The sequence below is a fragment of the Nannospalax galili genome, unplaced genomic scaffold, assembly GCF_000622305.1.
Source record: "Nannospalax galili isolate Female #2095 unplaced genomic scaffold, S.galili_v1.0 scaffold516, whole genome shotgun sequence".
NCBI classification, from domain to species: domain Eukaryota; kingdom Metazoa; phylum Chordata; class Mammalia; order Rodentia; family Spalacidae; genus Nannospalax; species Nannospalax galili.
This window is the reverse complement of record NW_008338260.1, coordinates 656515-680470: the sequence shown is the minus strand read 5'-3', so window position 1 is coordinate 680470 and position 23956 is coordinate 656515. Positions and strand designations below refer to the sequence as shown.

Sequence of the window (23956 nt, the reverse complement as noted above, 5' to 3'; positions counted from 1 at the left end):
TAAACTGGATAGATCATTAGGCCTATGATTCAAATAGACCTTAACTCAAAATCCAATGTATGATGTTCTCAAAGAATCAATAAAAGTATTATTTTTAAAAGCCTCTGGTCATTTTTTATACATTCATTAACTAGTGTTCTCAGAGAATTTATCTTCAATTGGAAAAGAACTGCAATTTCTTCTAAGCAAACCCAAGCACTTTTTTTTTAACCTCTATTCAGTACTTAATAACTTAGTAACTAGATTTCCTATCAGTTGTTTCATAAACATAGTGGCTGCTAAGGGCTTGCAAATGGGGGATTTAACTGTTAAAATCAGACTATGGAAGATCACGATGCCATTGAAAATAATCATATTCTACACAAATAACATGAAAATGTGAGAACATTGTTAGATGGCAACACAATGAACAATACCCTACTTTGTGGAAAGTTGTCACCTCTCCTTGTTTGTGTATGAGCGTGTGGAAGCAGGTACTGAGTGGACCCATTAGGTCTCTAGGGGGAAGGCTCAGTAATCTGAGGAATTAAAGGTAGGTCTAAAAGTTAACTGTGTACCTGCTTCTGCAGCTTTTGGTAGGGAGTGTCTGAGGAATGCTATCCCTTTCTCCCCTGCTGAATAAGATAATGCAGGGACCTGCACTGGGCAAAAGGGAGGGTTAGACATGGCAGCTGGCCATTGGCTGGTGCTGGATAGAGAGGGCTACCTAGGAGCCTCATAATGTGGCTCTTCATATCAAGCTGTCCCAGCAAGATGGCCTGGAGTACCACTAAATCTCCAACTCATAGGAAGCACTGAGGCAGATCCAGTGAGGGAACCTCTGAGCAGACAGTGTTGAACCACAGCCCAGAGTAGCTGCCCAGTTCCCCTCACCTCAGCCACTACTCAGCACTATACTACAGCCCTGATGTCATATCTGAAATGTGGGGTCTCTTTGAGACTTTACCCTAGAAGTATGAGTCTGAAGGACTTACATGTGCCCTCGAGCAAGCCTATCACACTCCTGGCTCTCCCTTCCTGGAGCATGACTCGGGAAGCGTGACACAGCCATAGCATCAGAGGAACTCTTAACTCTGTGTCCTGCCAGATGGCTGTTCTGGCCACAGCAAATTCTATACAAGGAATGGCCAGGGTACAAGAAGTACTTTGTCTGGTTTCTCCTGAGGTAAGGAAAAAAAATTCTATAATAAAAACTTGGACTTGATCTTGTGTCTCTATCAAGGGCCAGTTGGGTTGCACTGACTCACGACTGAGGTCCTCACCATTTTTCTTTCTGCTATTAAGAAGCAATAATTTTCCAGTTTCTCTCTTCTAGGTCCTTCCCAACTTCTCACATTAAAGCAATCCTGCACTCATAAACCCCTTTCACAGCAAATGGGACAGAGCCCAGAAGGGAACCGTGAGGCTAAGTGTGTGGGGTCCGCCTCTGTCTACTGTATCAGTATGTTTCCTAACTTGATTTCCAAGATGTTTGTGGCTGGCTGTTGGGCTTCACATTAGCCTGTCAAAATGGGAAAGCAATACCCAGGAGTGTTTCTGTTGCAACCAGGCAGTGGAGAATCCTTTTGATAGCATCTTCAGGAGGACTTCTGGCTGCTTGCATTGGGCAGCTATGTAGGGACTGCAGAGAATAGCCTCTGCAAACACAGGGACACAGAAGTAGAAGGAATTTATATACCCTGGCCCAATGGCTAGTCGGAAGGTCTTTAAAATATGCCAGAAGAGGGCTGGAGAGATGGCTCAGCGGTTAAAAACACTGAACATTCTTGCAGAAGACCCGCGTCTGCGAATCCCAGCACACATGGCAGCTAACAACTGTCTGTAATTCCAGTTCCAGGGGATCCGACAGCCTCTTCTGTCCTCCGCGGGCATTGTACGACACGGGTGCACTTACCTACATGCAGGCAATACATGCATACACATAAAAATAATAAAATGTTTTTTAAAAGTATGCCAGAAGAGAGGGGGTGCTTGCCCTCAGGCCTGGCTTTTGCTGTGAGGCATTCAGAGACTAACCAGGCTCTGCACCTTGAACTTATCATAAACACTGCCTGGGCCAGCCTGGCCTGCCTGATTCCTGCAAGACATTTTGCTTCTGTGACTAAACTTAAGCTTTTTGAGTATAGAATGAAGGTTTGCCCTTGGTGCTGCTGTCTAACTGATGGCACTACCCACATTGGCTGGGTTTTTCCTTGGCTGCACATGGACACCAACCAAGGAAAGGAAGTCCAAGAAACCGATCTTAGTCACACAATTCTCATATGGCTCCCCTGGGCTTCCTCACACTAGTGAGGTCAGCCCTTCTGAAACAACCCCCTCCAGAAAGAGTAGCGCCTGCAGACACCAAGCTGCACCCAGAGCCCAGCACTTGTGACTCAGTGTCCCATGGGGACCAGCCCAGGCTGTCACAACAGGAGCCCACTCTGCTGAGTTCATAGAACCTGCCCCTTACCTCAGAGCTGAGCAGAAAGACAGACTAAAGGAGGTGAAGCTGAAGCTCAAGCCTCTGGAAAACTGACGTAAGCTCTTTGGGACTATAGAGAGCTATGAGAACAGCAGACAAGCTAGCAACTGTAGTTCACCCCCTTCAAATACATGAGCAGTGGAACTCCCAGAGGGATGTCTGGAAAGATACAGGAAGATTCAAAGCATCAAACCCCGTGGCCGGCTCAGGCCCAGTTTCCTCCTTCTAGAACTTTTAGACCAATGCATCTGTTCTCTTGTCACCCTCCCAGGTAGTGTGTTCTTATGGCCCATGGTTTACACCTCGTTTTTTTCCTCTCCTAGCCTGCACTGGTGTCTGGGATAACATCACATGCTGGCGCCCTGCAGACATCGGGGAGACTGTTACTGTGCCTTGCCCCAAAGTGTTCAGCAACTTCTACAACAGACCAGGTATGGTGTATGCATTGATTCCTGGGCTCTTAGGTATTTGTATCTGAGACTTGTATCTGAGCTTTTCCGTTACAGTTGCAAGAATCTGGGCCTTACTTTCTTAGTAGTGTCTATGTGCTTCCTAATGGCAAGGGAGCCAGGGAACAGCTGGGTCATGGAAGAAGCAGAAAGGTCTCACCCAGGGCAAGCAGGACAGATATAGAGGGAAAGGCTGGGTGATCATTTCTCAGGGTCCAGAACACCAAAAATGTGCTTGAGTGATAATAGAGATGAAGGAGAAGAGGGAAAGATGACCATAGCTGCAGAGAACACCCCCAAAGTTGTAAGGATTGGTAGAGAATTTGTCACTGTACCAACTGTGTTCCTGCTGACTAGTTTGATGTTATCTAGAGTTTAGAGCCTCTGGAGCTTCCTGTGCCCTCTGTGCTCCACTTTGAATGACTCAGGATTCATGTCTTCATTAGAAATGTGTTTGGGAAAGAAGAGAATAGAAGACACAGGCAGAAAAAGGAAAGTGATGCTTTGGAGAACTGTGGAGAATTTTTTTTATTTGGGAAGATGTTGAGAGGTAAAAGCTTTGAGAATGATAATTAGCATTACACTCTAAAGCAGAGAATTGTACACAAGCTTAGATGGAGAAAGGAAATGAGGGAAAAGGCCTGGTCTCCCACTGGGGACCTGTGCCCTTCACCTGCCTCATTTGGTCATCCATGATCATGTTAGGGGCCTCAGTCATTCTCAAGACTGACCTACAGAAACACTCATCTAGCACCAACATCCCACTGAAGAAGGGCTTGGGCTGCAAATGCCAGCAGATAGTCCACCCTGAATATAGGTGGGTTAGGTGTGGCCTGAGTTAGAGGCCTCAGGAGGGGCACCATCAGGGCTGGGAACTAGAGTCAAGAGACTGTGGAGTTGAGGCTGCCCCAGCTGTGACAGTTGTGGGACCACCAGCCTGACAAGAACTGCTCATGCACATTGCCAGACAAGGGATGAGCGCTCAGTGCCTGCTGTTTGCTTAGTACCAGTGAGCAGGTGGCCACCATGAATGCAGAAGAAATTGCAGGGCTTTTAATTCAGAAAGTTTGTTTTCTGCTCAGTAATTACCCAACCTCCAGGACCTTCTCCTATCTATAGGATGGGAGCAGCGGTACTGACCACATCCCCTGGCTTTCAAGGCTACCCTGAAAATAAAGAAGTGATGTGAGGGAAGATGCTTGTTAAACTGAAATGTCCTAGACCCTGTGGGTCCCATGTTTGCCCTGAGCAAGGAGACAGAAGTTCCACAGAGGAGCAGGACATGTGCCCTCCCCTGGAGTTCTGGAGTACAACTCTAACCTGACTAGTTTTGGGCATTGCTGACTTGCCTGTTGCTTTCCTTCCAGGCCTGTCCAGAGCATCACACTCTTTCTGTGTGGTCCTCTGACATCCTTTGTAAACGAAAAGAATGCAGCATTTCTGAGCTCACCATGGATGTGCAATTGCTTTGTTTCTTACGATTTAAACCTTAATCCTGTATTTTCCTCTAACTGATGGCTAAGTAGAGCCTGCCTTACACTGCTTCTTGTGAAATGAAGAGTGAGGGGCAGGCCAAAAGGAGAGGGGAGAAAGGACAGGAGCTAGGGAAGAACAGGGTAGCTAGTTTCAGAGAGTCTGGGCTTGGCCGTGACCACTCCCATAGAGACAGAGCATCACAATCCGCTAAGAATTTTCATACTGCTTCAAAATAACAGCACTTACAGTTATAGCTATTGTGATAATTAATGACTGCTGTTTTTATTGTTTTGTGATATAGTGTGTCCACTTGCTTCTCCCAGGCCTCGCCCAGCCTATAAGGCAGGTCTCAGGGAGGCAACTAGGCAGGGAGGGAAAGCAAAGACTTCCAAATGGCCCCAGTTTCCTGCCAACTAGGGCTGAGGCTTCAACATAGCACATCATCCTTACTAGTGAAACCAGTTTTCAGGTACCTGCGAATCAAACATCTGAACTTTACTTTCCAGGAAACATAAGCAAAAACTGCACTAGTGATGGGTGGTCGGAGATATTTCCTGATTTCATAGACGCATGTGGCTACCATGACCCTGAGGATGAGAATAAGGTAGGTACCTGGCCAGCCATAAAACCTCCACTCCCTGACACTACAGTCAGAGAGCATCCTTCATGGGTCTCCTTTCTTCTGCAGTAGCATAGCTTCATGACCCACAGTCAGCCTCAGGTCTGCTATGGCATTTGGGATTTGCTGGTTCTCCATAGTTTTGGGGGCCCAGAGAGGCAGACTTTCATCACCTGGTCAGCATGTCTGGATGGTAGAGACTTGCAGATGGGCACCACCTTCCTCAAATTGCTCTTCTCAAGTCTCCTGAGCAGCACACATCCCTCCTGCCATCTGGATTTCCTTATCCCATTTATGATTTTGCCACAATATGTATTCCTGGGAACCTTGTGCAATAGTTCTTAGTCTGATCCCGTAGCAGACATGACCCAAACCAGACATCTTTCTAAGTTTAGAGGGTGGGTCTGCCCATGGCTTCTGGTGTTTTATCTCAGGCCACTCAGGCTCAGTGGCAGAGTAGGGCTGCAGCACTCACCAGCAGTTTCCAAAGGTCCTCAGAGTATTACATTTGTGGTAGATCTTTCTGTGAGAATGTGATTGTTGGGCATCTTCCCAATATGAGTACACGTACCCTCAGCCGGGTGCCTCTGTCGGACTCTAACCCAACTCACTTCTGACCCACTCCCCTACCAAGGAGCTCGCAGTCAAATCCCTGGTCAGCTGTGGGAAAGGGGAAACCTGAAACGTACTGTTCCCTATGGTGCACAGAGCTGGTGACCTGGTTCTGTTGTGTGGCATCACTTGGTGACAGTGACTCATAGGAAAGCAAATTTCTGTTCTGACCTGACACTGTGGTGCTGCCTGCCTATTCTGTTGTACATAATCACTGCCTTTAGATCATCTGTGATAAGCCTCTCCCATGTTCTCTGAGAACTGAGTATTAGTAAAACCGTAGGTGGCACCCATCCCCCTAGGACTACAAAGTGTTGCCAAGCACATGGAGCCATTGTGAGATCTGGACTTGGTGATTACAGAGTGTACTGGAATTAATGTCACCAAACCCCACCCTCATATCCTGGAGACCAACTTCAGGAGGTGGTTCACTAACCTTAGTCATGAAAGCCTCTATGAGCACAGTTAAAGTCAAGGTGTTAAGAGCCTAAATTAAAGCAGGGTAAATGTCCTCATCTGGGTCACCTGCACCCTGCAGGTGTGACTAGAAGCCCTAATTCTCATGTATTTCCCTTTCCCCTCTCCATTCACCAAATCCATGAAATGGCTGTTTTGCCCCACTAGTTACTGGCAGCATCCCCAGGGTTGCCCCAGAACCAGAATTATGCTTAGTGTTTCATCCTTTTATATATTGGCCTCCACAAATCCCACCTGGGCAGGGTGTGATGAGGCTTCACACAAGTGTCTTTGGCAGAAGCACAAAGGACAAAGCCTGAGGTGCCTTGGCCTATACCTCCTAAATCTATAGCCCTGGTGGTACCTCTCACGCCTGGATATGGGAATAAGAGAAAACCCAGCTCAGAGTTCAGGCAGCTCTATTCACGAACTCTAAACTCTGGAACATGTTTTCACAGGAGGCAAGAGTGTATGTCAGGCTTCTGGGATAGGCCAAACTGCCCTGAAATAGTCTGATGAGTTCTCTCTAGGAGGCTACCCTGTGTCCTTCTTGGGAGTGTGGCATTTTCTCAGCTCAAGCACTGATTCTGCAAAGACAGCCTCTTAAGTCCTGTTCTGGCATCCGGAGTTCGGACCCACAGTAGGGATGATGGTCATGGAGCAGGGGCTTCAGCTCCAACCCTCTAAAGCTGGTCTGCTGGAACACAGTCAACTGTTTAGGGGCCATAGGAACAAGACAAGAAGCCAAGAGTCTTGGGGCTTCTGTGGGCTGTGGGATCACCTGCCTTGTGAGACCTGCAGCTGAGTTTCGTTTCACATCTGGACATAAGCTGGCAGGTACTGAACAATATCCTAAGGTTGCACCAGCACTGTGTTCCCAGCCCCTTGTACAGATAGATCCCTGTAGAGGTGGGAGATAGATACTCAGGCCTTTATTCTCTAGTACATTCACTTGTGTGAGTGAAGATCTCTGAGATCCTCCATTCTGTGCTGTCCCAGGTTATAAAGAACGACAGAGATACAGGAGGGCACCAGCACTGCAACATCAGCTCCCTGCAGAACAAGACCCCTCTTCTCTTCCGTATCTCTTAGGTCACACCCAGGAAGCATTTCCGGGACACTGTGTGGAAAACTCCTCATGGCCCATTCGCTGCTTCTGAAGGGACCATGATTAAAGTCTGTCTGTGTGAGGCACAGTGTCTGATCCTCTCACAATTTTTTGTCTAGTTTGAAGAACTATTTTTGTTCTTAATTAAACATTTCAGAGATTCTACAAATAGCATAAACACATACTCCCTGATAACAGATTAGAAAGTCAAAATATTTTAATATAAAAGGCAATAGAAATCATGGCCCAAAGCCAAAATGAATAATTCTTCTTCTGAATTGCAGTTTCCACACTTTGAATACTTAGGATACCGGGTTGTTTCACAAGCTTATTTTAAGATGAAAGGATGGCACGTGCAGGGCCATCACAAGTACCCTGAGTACTGGGACAGATGCCAGCTAGGCTCTGGATGCATACACTGCCCAGGCTGATGTCACTGGCCAGTGCAAGCAGAAGCATCTGGGGGATAACCACGCTTAGGAGAAACCTGGCTTTTCCTTCCTGCAGAGGCAGGAGCTTCATCTCATCAGCATTTCTCTTTCTTCTTAGATTTGTTTTCATTAAGTTCCCACTCACAGGTGCTCAGAGTCTCCCACAGGTGCTGTGTATGTGATCACTATTAGTTTCAAAATAAATTCAAGGAAAGTAAGTAGCTTTCACAGAAACCATAGGCTTGGCTATAGATGGGGGAATTAAGAGATAAAATATCAGTATGGGGAATCCCTGTGAGGAGAACGTGTGGGGTCCTCAGGGACTCTGCATGGTGTCCAGAGCCTGCCTCTGTGCCCATAGTTTGCTTGGCCACAGTGTGAGTAGGAGCCTGTGTTATGCCTTTTCCAACTAACTCTCAAATAAAAGAGCACTTTGGCTAAATTTAGCAGAGAATTTGGCATTTCAGCCCATGTAAGTAGACACATTTCTTCCATATTATGTGATGTTCCTAAAAGTATTTACACCCTCTCCTCCCACCATCCTCCACTATGACCACTCTTCCTTCTCAGACTTCTCAACCTCATCACCCTTGATGGCACAGACCATGCTACCACTCTGCTGGCTCCATTAAGGCACCTAACCCTTGACAGCCAATAGGGTCCCACTGTTATCCTGGGAGAGAAAGGGGAATCCCACAGAGGCTCTCCATGTCACCTGTCCACAGCTGATGCCCATGGGACTATATCAGGATGGGAGCCCTAAACAACAGTACCTACTAACTGATGCTCTCCAGCAGAAGCTCACAGAGTCACAGCATTTGTTTGTTTCATTGATGGTTATGTTAGCTCCTCCCAAGTTTTACCTCACATCAAAGGGCTGAAGGATGCATGTGCCTGTGTATTTACAGCACATTGTATACCACACTCAATGCCAGTCAGTAGTGGGGAGGGGAGAGTGCTTGGGGAAGGCAGGGAACAAGATGTGAGCTGTGAACTTGGCAACTTGAGCAGGATGAGCAAGAGGCTGCCAGCAAATGGTTGGGCAGAGAACTGAAATCATAGTGTCCCTCCGGCCCTGAGATTGAACTGGGGTTCATAGAAATGAGAGAAGTTGTCTTGTGAAGCCATTCCTGTTTCAACTGAAATTTCAAACATAGAGCTTGATGCTTTGCAGTAAGCCATTGATTCTCTTCAAGGCCAAAGGAGAACCAAGATGGCAAGAGGCTGCCCAGAGACAGGCAATGGCCCTCCAGGTTCTTAAAGTCCTTCCCTTTTAGGAATATTACTCTATGAAGTTGGAAATTAGTATAAGCTAGAAAATGAAAGGACAGAGGGTTCAGCCTAGTGGCTACTCAGGAAGAGTGCAGGCTGAGCAGCCATGACCTAAAAACTCCAGAGTCTCTAACTGTGGGCTCCTATAAAATCCAAAATAAGTTTCATACTTTCTAATTTCAAAAGAGAGGAACCAGAACACAGTTATAATAAGATCAAAGAAAAACAAAAATTCAACAGTGCAGAAAGCTCAGTGCCCAGCATCTTGGACTCACTCATGACTTTCTGGGCCTGGGCAGTCCCACTTTTCTGGCAGCACACACACAGTTTATCTTGTAGGCTTAGGCCAGCTCCACTCCACACCTGCCCCTGTCCTTGGTGGTCATCCTGTGGTCCAGATATATACAATATCCTGGGTTCCCCACTGCAACTGATGTTGCATCTTCACCAATGGCTTCTCCTGGCCTCTCACAGTGCCAACCAAGCCTCATCCACTCTATGACTCCTTCATGCCTTCAAAATGTGTATTACATGGGAGACTCTTACACATTGCCACATTCAGCTTCTAGCTTGAGATGCAGTCTTGACCCCCTCTGGACCACAGCTTCTGTGTGCTGATGCTGAGGAAATACTTTCCAAAAGATTTCACTGCAGTGAGGCTCGTCTCTTATTATTCACAGCTGATTTTTCAGAATTACTAACTATCATCACCAATAAAGCAAAGGTTTCACTTCACTGGTACTGTTCTCTTACACAGCTGATTCTTCAGCCCCAGATAACAAGAAACCAGACTCTGAATTCAAAATATAACACACACAGCCCTGATAGAGTCTCAAGGGACTCTCAAACTTCCCTCTGAAACTTCACAAGCCAATTCTTCCTTGTCTACATTGCACTCAGCATTATCATCCAAGTTCCCCCAATAGCTCATTAAGCTCTGGTAACTCAGTGACTTTTCCAGCTCAAAGTTTTAAAATCCTCCACCTTTCTCCCACAAAATAGTCCACATGAAAGCCTCATGGTTAGGGTCTTCACAGCAATACCCTCACATTCCTGGCCCCAATTTCTGTCATAGTTTCGTTTCTGTTACTGCAGTAAAATACTAAGTAAAAGCAGCTTGGGGGAGGAAAGGATTTGTTTTGGCTTATAGATTATAGTCCATCATTGAAGGAAGCCAAAGCAGGAATTCAGAGCAGAAGCTTGAAGCAGAAACCATGGCAGAACAGCTGTTTAACTGGCTTGCTCGCCCTGGTTTGCCCAACTAGCTTACATACCTGCCCAAGGATGGTGCCACCTGCAGTGGGCTGGCCTCTCCCACATCAACTAACAATCAAGAAAATGTCCCCACTGACATGCCCACAGGCCAGTGTGATAGAGGAAATTCTCAATTGAGATTCCCTCTTCCCAATATTCCCAGGTTTGTGTCAAGTTGACAAAAACTAACCAACACATGGTTTTAAAATAAAAACCCCTCCCTGCTCATCCCACCACCAGAAAGAAACATTCAGTTCAGCTATTTTGAATAAGCTGTACAAGATAGGAGGCAGGATATCACCATGACCAGAGACTACCCCCCAAGACCCCCTAAGCATGTTTAACATCAGCCTAGAGGTATACACAGTCTGAAGTTCATCCTGTGATTTCTGTTGACCTGAATCTCCTAATCCCCACTTGATACAGTGACAACACAGAACTTACCACTGGAAATCAGCTTTACAAAAATCTGGATACAATGCTCCTTCCCCTCCCAAGGTATCTCTGCAATCCTCAAAAGAATTAATGTCCCCGGGAGAGGCTGAATCACCAGGAGAGGCCATGTCCCCAGGAGAGGTTGGACTCCCTTTAAGAAGCTTCACCCCTATAGCAGCTGAGCTGAAATTTGCTTTGTCACCTCCCACCAGTAGCAGTCAGCATCCACATGTCTGTTCCCCGCATACCAGAGTGATTGCTGACCATCTCCTGAATGTAGCCTGGAGGTTATCCCAACTGAGTCTAGCAACCAAGTTCCTCAGATGGAGAGGTAAAGAATAGAGTGTAAAAAACCTTATGCTTGTTGTTGGGTTGAGGCTGATTGAGGCACCTACTGCCATTCTGAGAGCCAGGGAGGTGAATTCAGCACTGATCTGAGGGACATAACCCAAGGAAGAGCCTCCTCTGAGGAAGACTAGAGATGTGTGATTCACTTTGTCTGCCTTTCTCTTCTCGTGGCCTCTTGAATGACAGAGAAATCTTCCCCCAAGATTTTAGAATTATCTTTCATTGACAGGTAGAGGCACATGCTCCTTCTCTGACTCTGAGACACCCAATCAAATTTAAACAGAACCCTTAACAGGGGAGTTGCAGAATAGGGAGCATGACTCTCACAGGAACCCATTGGACATGTAGATATGACTCTCCACCTTCCTAGACAGGGCTTCTCAAGATCTCATTCTCAGACCCAAGTCTCCTGCAGGCTACAGGAAGAACAGGTCTTCATTTCAGACTCAGGATTCTGTGCCTGGAGCCACTCAGTGCTGGGAAACCTGCTGGTTGAGCCTTCAACCAAGAGAAATGGTTATTTTTGTGAAAAGGGAAAGACATTTTTAGAATTTTCCCTAGGTAAGGTAAAGGAGCTCCTTAATTCATCAACCGTCATCATCAATGAGTTCCTTATCCTTGGGGTCAATCAGCCTTGGTTGGAAAACAGTGTCCTGTGACTGCTGTGTACAACCATGGATGGTGTCTGTACTGAACATGGACAGATGGTTTTTGACAGTATCCCCCCCAAAATACAATGCAACAATATTACATAGTTCTTACATTGTAGTGGCTATCATAGCCATCCTGACACGATTTCAGGATATGAAAGAATGTGTACAAATTATATGCCATACTGCATCTCTTATAAAAGGGACTTGAGCGTCTATGGGTTTTTGTGTCCCGGAACTAGTCCCCCTGTTTCTCCAGCTAAATACTTAGGTCTTCTTGGCTGCCCACTCCTTCCTGCAGCCCCTCAGAAACTGTAGGGAAGACAGAGTTCTCTCTGGCCACCAGCCCCGTAGGAGCTTCCTCAAACTTGAAACAGTGAATATGGTTTTTCTACTGAAGGTTGTTTCTCCCCTGAAACATGGTTTGTCCAGAGGAAGTTTTCTGAGGACCCTAAGCAGATGAGAAGGATCAGCCTCTTACACTGTTAACCTATTTGATTTAGGGAAATTAAGTGTTAAAAGTTGTTCAAGTTCAGGCTGCAGAGATGGATGACTCAGCCATTAGAACTGGCTACTCTGGCAAAAGACCTGGGTTTGAATCCTAGCACCCATATGGCAGCTAACAACTGTCTGTAACTCCAGTTCCAGGGAATCTGATGCCCTCTTCTGTCCTCTGTGGGCATTGCATGACACGGGTGCACTTACATACATGCAGACATAACACTTAACACTCATACTCAGAAAATTTTAAAAATTAAGGTTTTTTTTTTTTTTTAAAGACTGTTCAAGCTAACCTTGTTTAAGGGTACATAATTGTATTTGTCTCTCACTGGGCTTTGGTAACTTCCAATGCCCCTAGTGGCTGCACATTACCACCTTCCCAAGATTAAGGCACTGTTGCTAGGCTTGGATGAATTCCTACTATGTGGCACAGACTCTAACATGTCCTCTTAGTCATTCATCCCTGAAGGGGCCTCAACAACACACCAGTGTCTGTGAGTCCTGAGAGTAGAGGGTTACTATCCACATCACAGTTACAGGAGGGGTGCATTGCCCTACCTTACATGTATCATGAAGACCCCAGGAAAAGCCCAGGCCCAGGCCTTAACTCTGGTTGATATCTATATACAGCAGTAGATATCTTCCTTCTTACAAACATGCAAGCCTCAAATAAAACAGTCTGTTATCAAGAGCTTATGGACTTGCTAACCTCTACCACAAGGTTGTTAGGTGATTTCATAAGTAGATCTGGTGGCTCTGCAGCCAGAGAGAGGCTGAACTCCCAAAGTAAAAAGACAGGAAAGGCATGTGCAAATACTTCAGAGAGCAGCAGCCAACAAGGATTCAGAAACTCACTCTATCCTCTGGTTCTGAAGAGAAGACCCAGAGGCTAGGGTGGGGAATCCAGCCACCATCCTCCCAGCTAAGTTGGGACAGGGTGGCTCCATCAGCTCCTTCATGAATATCAGATATGCACCTTTAACCCTGAGACAGGCAGGCTGTTGGGAGGCCTTTACTTGAAAATATTCTGTCTACAGAGTTGTTTGGCAACTGGTTTGGGGAGACAAGGAAGGATGAGATGTTCTCATGCCCCATTTTCTCAGGCTTAGCTCTGTCCCTGGCATCAAGAGCAGCAACAGCTGGGGTCTGCTTTCCTTAATGCTTGGGTGGCAGGCTCCCAGCCCTGCAACTCAGGGTCTTTCTTCCTGTGCAGTGTCTGGATAACCAAGGGAGCACCTGTGGTCCTGATGATGAACAGGCCTGTTTCATTTTGAAAACACATCATCATGAAGTCAAGCTCAATGGTGGACATCATCCTCTGAGCATAGCATCAGTGCTGTGGCCAGCTCTGCTTGCGGATTATCTCATTTAACTCGGTAGATAAATTTCTGTCATATCACAGGGGAAACAGTCAAGAGCATAACCCACGTATTCATCCATTACAGGGAATTTGAACCATCAGCCTGAGACACTAACCACCAGAGTAAGCTAGGAGGATGGTTGTTGCCATGATGGATGGCTAATGCATCCTACATGATAGATACATGTTTGTCAATGAGGAAACCTGAAGCAAGGTGTCAAGTGAGTGTAGAAAATGAAGTCAACAAATAAACTGTCCTATTTCCTCAAAGTGTAAGTGGGACCCCAGAGCTCAGTTCTCATTTACTGTTGGAAGACTACATTCTGTTCTAGGTGTGAGACTGTATTCCTATGAGTATGGCACACCACAGGTAGACGATGCTGCGACTAATAGAGGTCATTGTTAGGAACAAGGAATTACATGAGAGGGACGTGACAAGCAATTAGGACCATGGCAATTCCTGTTGCTGTGCAGCTCTCCTCTGGAGCCTGTTGGAATAGGGCCACAATCTAGAATTGAGAGACCACATTCAGTGACACAGAACAAGAACTACTAAGCTTATGGGAAAATTCATGTCTCTTTGCCACTGTCTATGAAAAACCACCTCCACTACCTCCCAGGTATCCAAGTCATGTTTGCAGGCCTGGATACCATGCTGCTCTTGATGCATCCAAACCATGCCCAGTGGCTCTACATAAGTCCCAGCACCTCTATGACTCATGGCAGCCTGGGCAGTGGGGCAGCAGGAGGGAGGCACCAAGTAGGTTTTGAGTTTTCTTTTCATTTATTTTGGAATCCATGACTTGCCGTTTGACTTATAATAAAGTCTTTTCTTCCCACGAGAAGACAAAAGCCTGTTCTCAGGACCTTCTAAGACAAAATCTGAGAATAAATTTCTGGATTATAACCAATCCCCAAACTCACTTGTCATTTAAGACAAATTGATCACTTTTGCACTTGTTACATGATGATCGTTGATATGTAACTGTGTGTACTCTGCCTAGCATTGTGCCAGGTCCTGGAGACAGGTCTGAAAAACTCAGAGAAGAGATACCTATCTGGAGGCCTCAGCCCTACTGGAAGAACGAGGCAGGAACCCAGGTTCAGGACCTCGGAAAATTTACACTGACTAATTGAGAATCGGGGCCCATGCCACATCTAGATGGCCACTTGAAAGAGGGACATTGTCTCTGCAAATGAGCTGTACACTGTGGGACACAGTAGTGCTGGGCTTTTCTTAGTTTCTGAGACTCACCAGAAGCCATGAGGCCATGTGGGATGGACTTGGGTTTGCTTTGGAAGGGCTAGGGTACCTCAGATGGTGAGAACAGGGACCACCTCCTGCCACCTAACCCTGGCACAGTGACTTTTCACAACCTTACTATGTAAAGCTGTGGCTTTCTCCTTTCCTTGACGCTCTTCTCTAGGCAACAGAAATAAGCTTCTCACACTCTAAACACCTTGATATCTATCATGACACTCACTAGACTAGTCACTGTGTTTCCTAAGTTAGTAGGATAATTTTTAGAGGCATTTCACATTTACAAAAGAATAGAGTGGGCAGTTCTAATCTACCGCCTTTCCCCATGCTATTAGTATGTTCTGAGCTGGCTCTCCTGCAGTAGTTGACACTGAGATAGTGCTGACAGTTGTTATGCAGTGTGGGGACTTCAGACTTACTCCTGCCGCTGTACATTTACTGAGTTTGGAAAAATGTGCAACAGGTACATACCCTTGCTGCCTCCTATGGAGAGCTTCAACCAGGAAGCCCTCTATGCTCTGCCTAGGCATCCCTCCCAGGGTTAGGCTCCTCATGGCAGCTGGTCTTCTGTCTCCACAGCTCTGCTGCTTCCAGAATGTTGTGGAGTTGTACTCCCACAACATTGTCATCAATTCCTGAGAGGAGAAAATTCAAACCCCAGAACAACTGCATCTCACGATGGGAGATTCATACTGTGGTGGCTCCAAGGGCCCTTCTAGTAGCTTGCAGCCTATGGCCTTATCCATAAACTTGCCACTAACCTTATTGGGCTGTGGCACATCTGAGTAATGGGAGCACAGCGATCTCTTTAATCTCCTTCTCAAAGTTGTTGGGAGAACTGAATGGATTAACTTATGTCCTGTTTTGTAAATCATAAAACATTCCACCTTCATTCTGATGATTACTCATTTAGTAAGCAGAGTGATTTGGTAGAATATATATCCTTAAAAGACACTTTGAAATAGCTTTCAGGAAGCATTTGACTTGCTCAAATTGCTATAGCAGTAGTGGACTTTGATCCCTAAGGAAGTACACTGGCCTCTGGAATGGACTTTGATAGGCTGGATGTTCTCAGGAAATAAACAGAATCTTGGGCATTTGAAACGGTTGTGGTTTCTGATGGTCTGAATGTAGCTCCAGCCTTCTCTTTAAGGCAAGTATGAGGATCTCCCTGCTCCCTGGACAAACAGGACCCCAAGGCTTCTGGATCCATGGTTTCTTATCTCTCCTGTGCCTGCTCAGAAAAAAAAAAAGCCAACACAAGGCAAAAGCCACTGGACCAGCATGCTATTGAATAACCCCAGAGCTGTCAAGTTGCCTGTGTAGACGATGGCCTAAATGGACCCTGTAAGCACTAACTAGGTTTGGACAGTCTGCTGGGGTCAGGCAGCAATTTTATTCCCTTCCCTGTGCCTTCTCTGCAGGAGCCTGATGTTAGGGAGAGAAGCATTATGCACTCTGGGAGCAGGAGGCTCAGGGAGAAAACTGTTCCTCAGAGTAAAAGCGGTTTCAGCGGGGCCTGCATTTCCCTGCATTTTCCTCTACTGTCCCTGCCAGAGTTACCCCAGCTTCCCAGCTACTTATTCCCTCACTGGGAAATGCTAGAACACCCCTTGCCTGGGCAGATGAGACCTGGAAGTCATAGCTGGCATAAAGTTTGCCTGCCTGATGCTCAAATAGGAGCCAGTAGACCCAACACTGGAGGATCTGTGCCCCAACCCTGCCCCTAGGAACCACAGACCCAATATTGGCGGTTCTGTGCCCCAGTCCTACCACATGTTCCATCAGCCACCCAGAGAACTTTCAATGGTAGCACTCCTTATGCATGGCTATTTTGTGATTTTATGTCAGCAAAATATTTTGAAGTGCCAGTACCTGTATGTGTAAGTCTCAGGCTTGGGCTTTGACTCATGTCAGTGTGAGAGCGCTCACCAGGTCACACTGTACAGCCTCTGTACTCTTATCTCCAGTATTAGTCTATGACAGAGCCTAAGGAAACTTGGTCACTTGGTGACTCTTTCTCACTCTATGTCCAGGACAAGGCTGATACTGCTGAATGAGTAAGGCAAGCAAGCAAGAGGAGCAGCTCTGGTGTGTCCTTCATTTGACAGTAGCTGCCTGGCTAGAATGCATGTGTGACTAACTCCATGCTATGAGACTCCCTTGGCACTGCCCCCAGCATGCTTCTGAGAGGCAGCCTGTAGGGCTTAAAGCTTAAGGCACTAGAAGGACAAAGAATACAACAGCGAAAACACAAAATTAAATATGAAAGTGAACATGTGGAGTGGAAAATGAAATCACAGATTATTGAAGCATGAGATGGACTGTTGTGGGGATAGCTGGAGTTCAACAGGAGCATTCCTGATCACAGACCATCCTGCTGTGATCCTAGTAGCAAGAGCCCTGGGTCTGTCTTTTGTTACTTCATGCTGAAGTCCTCTAGATTCATCCTCTCACTGATGACAAAGCTGAGACCTGATGTCAAGTAGTTATGGGCCTCTGGTTTTGTTTTGTTTTTTTATTTCCTCTTTAAATATTTTTTGTTAATGTTTGCTGCAGCTCTGTGTCCTGCACTTGAATGCTTTTTTAGAGAGTTTTCATTGTTGGAAATTCTTAAATAAAACTGATTTAAATAAAAAATAAAGCTACCAGGATGAGTGAGATCCTGCAGGAACAATGTGTGAAGAGAACAGAGACTGAGATGGGTGGAAACCCTCATTTTCAGTGGAAAAAAACGAGACAAGGACCATGTGATGCCTGGGAAACCCTGGAGGGCCTGGTTCCAAGACTGAAGGGAGTCTTGATGGAGTCCTTAACCCAGCCTGTTCATATCTTAGAAATCCATAATGGGTGAACAGATCAGGATGATGCACCAGTGGTTTCCTCTTTCGTAAGTACATGGTCACACGTGGCACACACATCAAAAGGCTACATGCACCAGTTTACAGTCACATTATTGAAACTAAGTTGTGTGGTCATTTCTAACATCATAACCTAAGTGGATATGGTAGTTCCAGAGATGATCAGAGCAAGATGAGTCCCCTTTTCAAGAAGGGGTATACTGTACCTGAAACACAGTTATGTAAACCTGGGCATGGTAGTAGCAGGTGTAAACAAAGTCTATCAGGGACAGTGGAAAACTTACATGGGCAGAAGGAACAAAGCAAAATGCATGTCCCTTAACAGATCTAACCCATATCAGTAACTAGTACCCTGCATATGCAGGAAACAGACCAGCACTGTCAAAAGGAAATCCAGAGAGAAATTCTTGATATGAATATTTTATTAAATGGAAAACTGTTGGTGAACAAGAAGATATCAAGACAAAAAGTGGTATCACAACGGTTGCAGGGAGGTTCCCACAGTGTGCAGGGCACATCCACAGAGCTGCTTCTCCCTGGCTAGGGTAGGCAGCCATGTGCCCCTCACTGACTGCCTAACATAATGCCAAGTTGTGATTTAGGACCTAAAGCTGGAGCTGCCACAGCTGCTGGGAAACCAACCTCTGTGAACTTCTCTGTGCAGACTCAGCTGTCGACTCAGGCAGAGATCAGTCCTGACCTCAATGTCTTAATTTTCTTTTCATTTAATAATAATCTCCCTCCCTTTGGCCATCCTTTCTGTTCACTGAGAATGCCTCCAGCTATTGGGCATTACTGCTGGCCACAGCACATTACTTTCCTATGAACATGGGGAGTTGGAAGCCAGAATCCCAATAGGTTCTTAGGTGACTATGGTTATGTGGTTTTAGTTACCTGGTCCTCTTGGAGATCAGTAGGTACACCAGTATTTCCAGCAAATGAGGGATCAAGAAGGCACAGACAGCTGGGTGTGGTAGAGCATGCCTTTAATCCCAGCACTTGGGAAGCAGAGGCAGGCAGATCTCTATGAGATGGAGAGCAGCCTGGTCTACATAGTGAGTTCCAGACCAGTTGGGACTATAGGGAGACCATGTCTCCAAAACAGGAGGAGTAGAAAGAGGGTAGAGAAGGAGGAGGAAGATGAGGAGGATGAGGACGAGGACGAGGACAAGGCAGCACAGAGGGTTGGAGTTCGGGTCTGAATGCTTACTGCCTAAATTTAATCAATAAAAATACCAAATGGAACAGCATATGCTAGTCCAAGCCAATCTGCATTTTCCTGGTTAAAGTGTAGCTGAATTTCAGGTTTTCTCTACTACATAAGTGCCCAGTGGTAGAACACACCCTCCCTTTCAAATATCCAGTAAGCAGCCTTCAGTCCTGATTGTCTCAAACAAACCTGACTAAAGAGCCAGCAGTTATCACTTCAAAGACTGCAGTAGATAAGACCTCTTCAGTCAGGCAGCTCAAGTGCAGTCTTTCATTGGTGTCTTCTCCAATAAACTAAGTCTTAAAGTTCTGATATTGGGAGGGGGTCACATTGCTTTCTTCTGGAAAATACCTAGAACTGGTAGAAATGGTCTCTGAACATTGCCTTAGTTCCTCATGATGTTGCGTATGCCACATCCTCTTGAAACAGAACCTGCTTGCGGTGTCACTTCAGGAAGCAGCTTTACAGGTGCTTCCATCCAAGCTAGACCTCTCTGTGGTGTAATCAATCAGACTCAACAAGTGTTTCTGTAGAAAGAAAAGAAAAGCAAAGATCAACAGCTAGAACAAATGACAGAGTTTCCGAGTCCAGAGATTAACCATGGGGAAGGCTGCTGGCTCTGAGCTCTCAGCATCTCTCCATGATAAGGGCAGCTTCCACCAGTGCCCACCGTAGGTGCAGCTAGAGTATCGTTGGTGATATTACCAGGTGTTCCCAGGACCTCTTAGCCACACAGCACAGACACAGTTGTGAGAACACATGGAAGTGGGAGTTTCTCTGAAGTTTGTACCCCTTTTCTAGCCTCAGCTTGCAAGACTTGGGGAAAGAGGCAGCTTCAGTCTCCTGTGATTTCAAATCAGAAGGGTAAAATAAAATTTGAAATGTTAGTTTAAAAAGTCAGGGTAAGATGTTGAAGGAAAACAATTTAGAGGTAAAATGAACACCAAAGACATTGGAAAGGGATAGAAGTACTGCCTGAGGGGCACTGGTGTTTTCTTCTGAAATAGCTTTTCTCCCTAAGGTCACCTGTTCTGTCAAAGGCAGTCAAAGATGACTAAGGAGTTTTTAGAGTAAATCTAGTCTCATTAAACTTGGACTGATGCTTTACTCTGCTGGAACCTTTGTCCATTCCCATAGGACCTTTAACACAGAATTGCTGATACCCACGGAGGCTTACTGGCACTGTAAGGTCAGCATTAGCCTCTCAGAACTGTATGGAAACAGAATCTCAGGTTAGATTTTTAAAAGCTTCTCTGGCCAAGAACCCATCCATTTGTGTCTTGTTAATAGAGAACAGAGCCTTCATGAACTTACACAAATTACAACATTCCATAAAAATTAGAATATGCAGTAAAAGCTTTTGAGTTCATTTTGTTTACAGAAGCATACTTTGCCAAAGTTTCAGAAAGTTCAAGTAAAAAAGTATGAGTTCTTTAAATCTGGAAAACAGAAAATCAAGGAACCAGCAAAATTTCAGACAAAAAGTCCTAAAGCTTAGTTGTCCTCAGAAGTTCCAAAAGGTTTTTTGTGAATTAGTCAGTGTCACTGGTGTCTGAAAACATTCATCCAGTTCAAGGTCATGACCTTGAAGCTGTCAGAAAGCTTCACTTGTCCGTGTCCCGTGGATCTTTTTCCAGTCCAGTGGCCATGGTAAAGATTGATGAGAACTCACTACGAACAGGGTATTTATTACCAGAGCTGTGACTGACGGCATGTTTCCAGCATTTCCAGGAGTCACCTCCACTCTCTGGCAGGCCTACCTTGATATACATCCTCACAAATGAAAGATAGGGAAGGTTAATCATCATCTGATTCCCATGCAAAGAACCTGATTAATTCAATGTCTCTGTGTTCATAAGAAGGAAGAACAATTTAAGTTTAGTTTGCTAGGAACCCTCTGGAAAAACCCAAGTTTGTTTGAGATCAAAAGACTTCATTTAAGAATTCAATTTGGAGAAGTTTGTCAAAAATGTCAGAAGATTTAAAGCACTTGATTAAATAAGATCGAAGGGAGTTACCCACCTGAACAGTGACAAGGATTTCAAAGCCAAATACAGAAAATTACATAGTTGCTTAAAAGACAAAGAGAAAAGTTAAGTCTTTAATAGTGAAGCACAGGAAATTATGTTAATGAAAAGGAATCTTTCCTAATCAGATTACTCAAAAGGTAAAGAAAACCTTAGAATTTCTTCTCAAAAGTTGATCAAGTCCCCTGGGAATGTGCCTTACTGGCAGAGCACTACCTACATTTGCCTACACACTCAAGACTCGGGGTTCTATCACTAACATTAAACACAGAAAGAAGATCCAGAAATAGTAGAACACACTGGTAATTTGAGCACTGGGCAGGAGGGAGGATCCTGAGTTCAAGACCAGCCTGGACTATGTAGGGAGATGCTGTGTCAGTGAACCAAAAGGCTTAGGAAGGGAGGGAGAAAGAGATGGAAGGGAGAGTTCCATTACTATTACTATTACTGTGTTTATATTAATGCTCATTTTAAAGCACTAATAATTCGGTCTTAGCTTGACCACTAATTATCTCTCTCCCTTCCTCTCTCTCCCATCCTTTTGAATCTGTCTCTCCTCACCCTCCAGCTGTCATACCAGCACTATGTATATTGGCTGGTTTATGAACACCGTTTTTCAGTGTGGCATAGGACATGCTTACTAAAATACATCAGTTCTCTTCAGTTCTCTGTCCAAGTACAGATAAACAAGCTCAGCAACTAATACATCAACATTTTATCTTATTTGGAGTTATATTGAGTAATACATTTGTTTTTTACTTTCTTTGCTGAGAAATGCTATAACATAAAGATAATTTGACTAGTTTTTTAAAGTTATATGTCTGTATTACATGTAACGATGTCTAATCTAAGTGCATGTCTTTTTTTACACTAAAAACTAATGTTCTTATTTACCATAAATTACCCAACCCATAGAAACTAGACAGGCATCTTCTGAACTAACTTCTGGTTTTCTGAGAGTTTTAGAAATACTTATATTGTGTTTACTGTTCTTTAAACTAACTAAATAGAACTGTCACAAATTAATTTTGGTAGCATCAGTAGGGGTAAAAACACTTGACATACATTTCACAAGTAATAATACAGAATTCAATTATTTTTCCAGAGTAGCTGGTTCCATATTGTGCTTCTGGCAGATGAAATGTTCTAAGGTGAATGTTCAGGTAGCACTCTTTCTAATGGAGTTTTCATTTCTGCATCATAGGGACCCCTTCAGAATAACTTTATCTTTAGAAGCTCTGCTTTCCATTGTCCCCAAGAGACTCAGGACCAAGGTCAGTCTTGACCCCAATTTTAGTGCTATTTAACAGAGGTGACAAGAAGCTCCTAAACTTTGATAAAGATCTGCAAAGGCCACGTGTGGAAATCAGAAATAAGGCTATCATGGAGTAAGCCGTTTGGTAGTGAGGCCTGGGTTGGACTAGAGCCATTTTACTCCAAAAATCAAACCAGTACAAATAGGCTTAGTAATGCATTCCTGGAGTTAGCCCTGTGCAACCCACACAGAAGCCTTTGTCCCAATACCTGCCTTTCCAGTACCTCAGCCATGGGAGCCACAAGTGCTTTCAAATTGGCTAGAGCTTTGAGCTGCAGTTTTTCCTACATCTTTTTATCGCATTTCGTTAGATTGAGGAAAACAAGTTACTGTATGACTCTTGCCATAAGAATGACTTAAGAGGACATTGTTTTGGTCCAAACTGCTGTAACAAAATATTACAGCTGGAGTGACTTGTGAACAACAGAGAAGCATTTCTCACTGTTCTAGAGGCTGAAGTTCAAGGTCAAGGCAAGAGAACCCCTGGGAAGTTGCCTTTATATCATGTACCATGTGGTGAGGTGCTGGGATCCCTTTGGTGTTGCTCTTGGGAAGGACCTATCACTCCATGAGCTCCTCCCTCATGACCTAACCACCCACCACATAAGGCTCCACCTCCTTATGGTTAGATACGCAACCTGTGGATTTGGGGGCAACATAGATACTCAGGCCACAGCACCTGCCAACTCAGAATTATCACTAATTTATGAACAAAAAGATATTTAAATGTTTTATATTCATTTTACTGATCACAAATAGGAGTGGAAGGTTTTCCTTGTTCATTATTAGTTTGGTTATTGTATTAGTGTCTTTTATGTTGCTGTGATAAAACACCATGACCAAACCAGTTTATAGAAGGAAGAGTTTATTGGGCTTATGGTTCCAGGGGGACCATCATGGTGGGGAGGTGTGGTGGCAGGAGGCAGCCAGGGCAGAAAGGTAAGTGCTCACATCTTCAAGCAGCACAGGAAGCAGAGCGCAAAACTGGGAAATGTGATGGCTGTTGAACTCTCAAACCTGCCCCCAATGACATACTTCCTCTAGCAAGGCTGCACCTCCTAAAGCTCTTCAGACAGCTCCACCAAATTGGAACTAAGTGTTCAACTTGAGCTCAAGGGAGACACTTCATTCAAACCACTGCAGTTATTTTGTCTCTTTGTTTGTTTGATGTTGGCTTCTTTCCGCTGCCAGTTTTCCTGTGGGCGTGTTTCCCTCCTTGCTCGCTGAACACTTCCTTTACTAAGAGCCTTGCCTTCTTTTCCCTGCACACTTCACATTGGTCTCCAAAGTTCATGTAAGATATGTATCTGTAGTACAACTCAGTCTAATTGCCTTTTTTTAAAAAAATGTATATTTTTATTGAATTTTTGTGTACTTCATACAAAACCTCTTAAAATATCTGAATCATTTTTTTCATTTAATAACCACATACTCAGAAGAAGCATTTCATTACAACAGCATTGACATATTCAATAACAATTTTCTGAGCTAAGATGCATCTTTTTCAAAATTGGCTGTAAATTTTTAGTTTTACAGTTGACTTGTTACAGTTATACAATATTGTACTCAGTATAAACCCTATAAGGCATAAAATTGAATGAGGTTTTAACCTTTAAAAAAGATCTCCATTTCATTATTAAAATACACAGTTCCATACAGAAAAAATCATTTTCAATGCAATTAACATTAAGATATTTGCACATGTGTTTCTAATCTTTATCTGATTATTACTAGTGATAGTCGGTTACTTTCTGAGCCCCTTGGCATCTGAGCATGGATATAAAGTCATCAGGTAGATTTCAGTAGTAATGTTTTTCACATTTACTAATTTATTATTATTTTTAATC

The 23956-nt window shown here is 44.6% G+C and overlaps 1 protein-coding gene across 2 annotated transcripts in view; it reads left to right on the top strand.

The window, feature by feature from the left end:
* Positions 1-23956, top strand: part of Vipr2 (vasoactive intestinal peptide receptor 2) — a 76008-nt gene that overhangs the window by 12688 nt on the left and 39364 nt on the right. For both annotated transcript variants that reach the window (XM_008833065.2, XM_008833064.2), the window contains exons 3-4: positions 2788-2895; positions 4896-4993. In XM_008833065.2, the coding sequence (XP_008831287.1) occupies positions 2788-2895; positions 4896-4993 (206 nt within the window). The remainder of the gene's footprint in view (positions 1-2787; positions 2896-4895; positions 4994-23956) is intronic.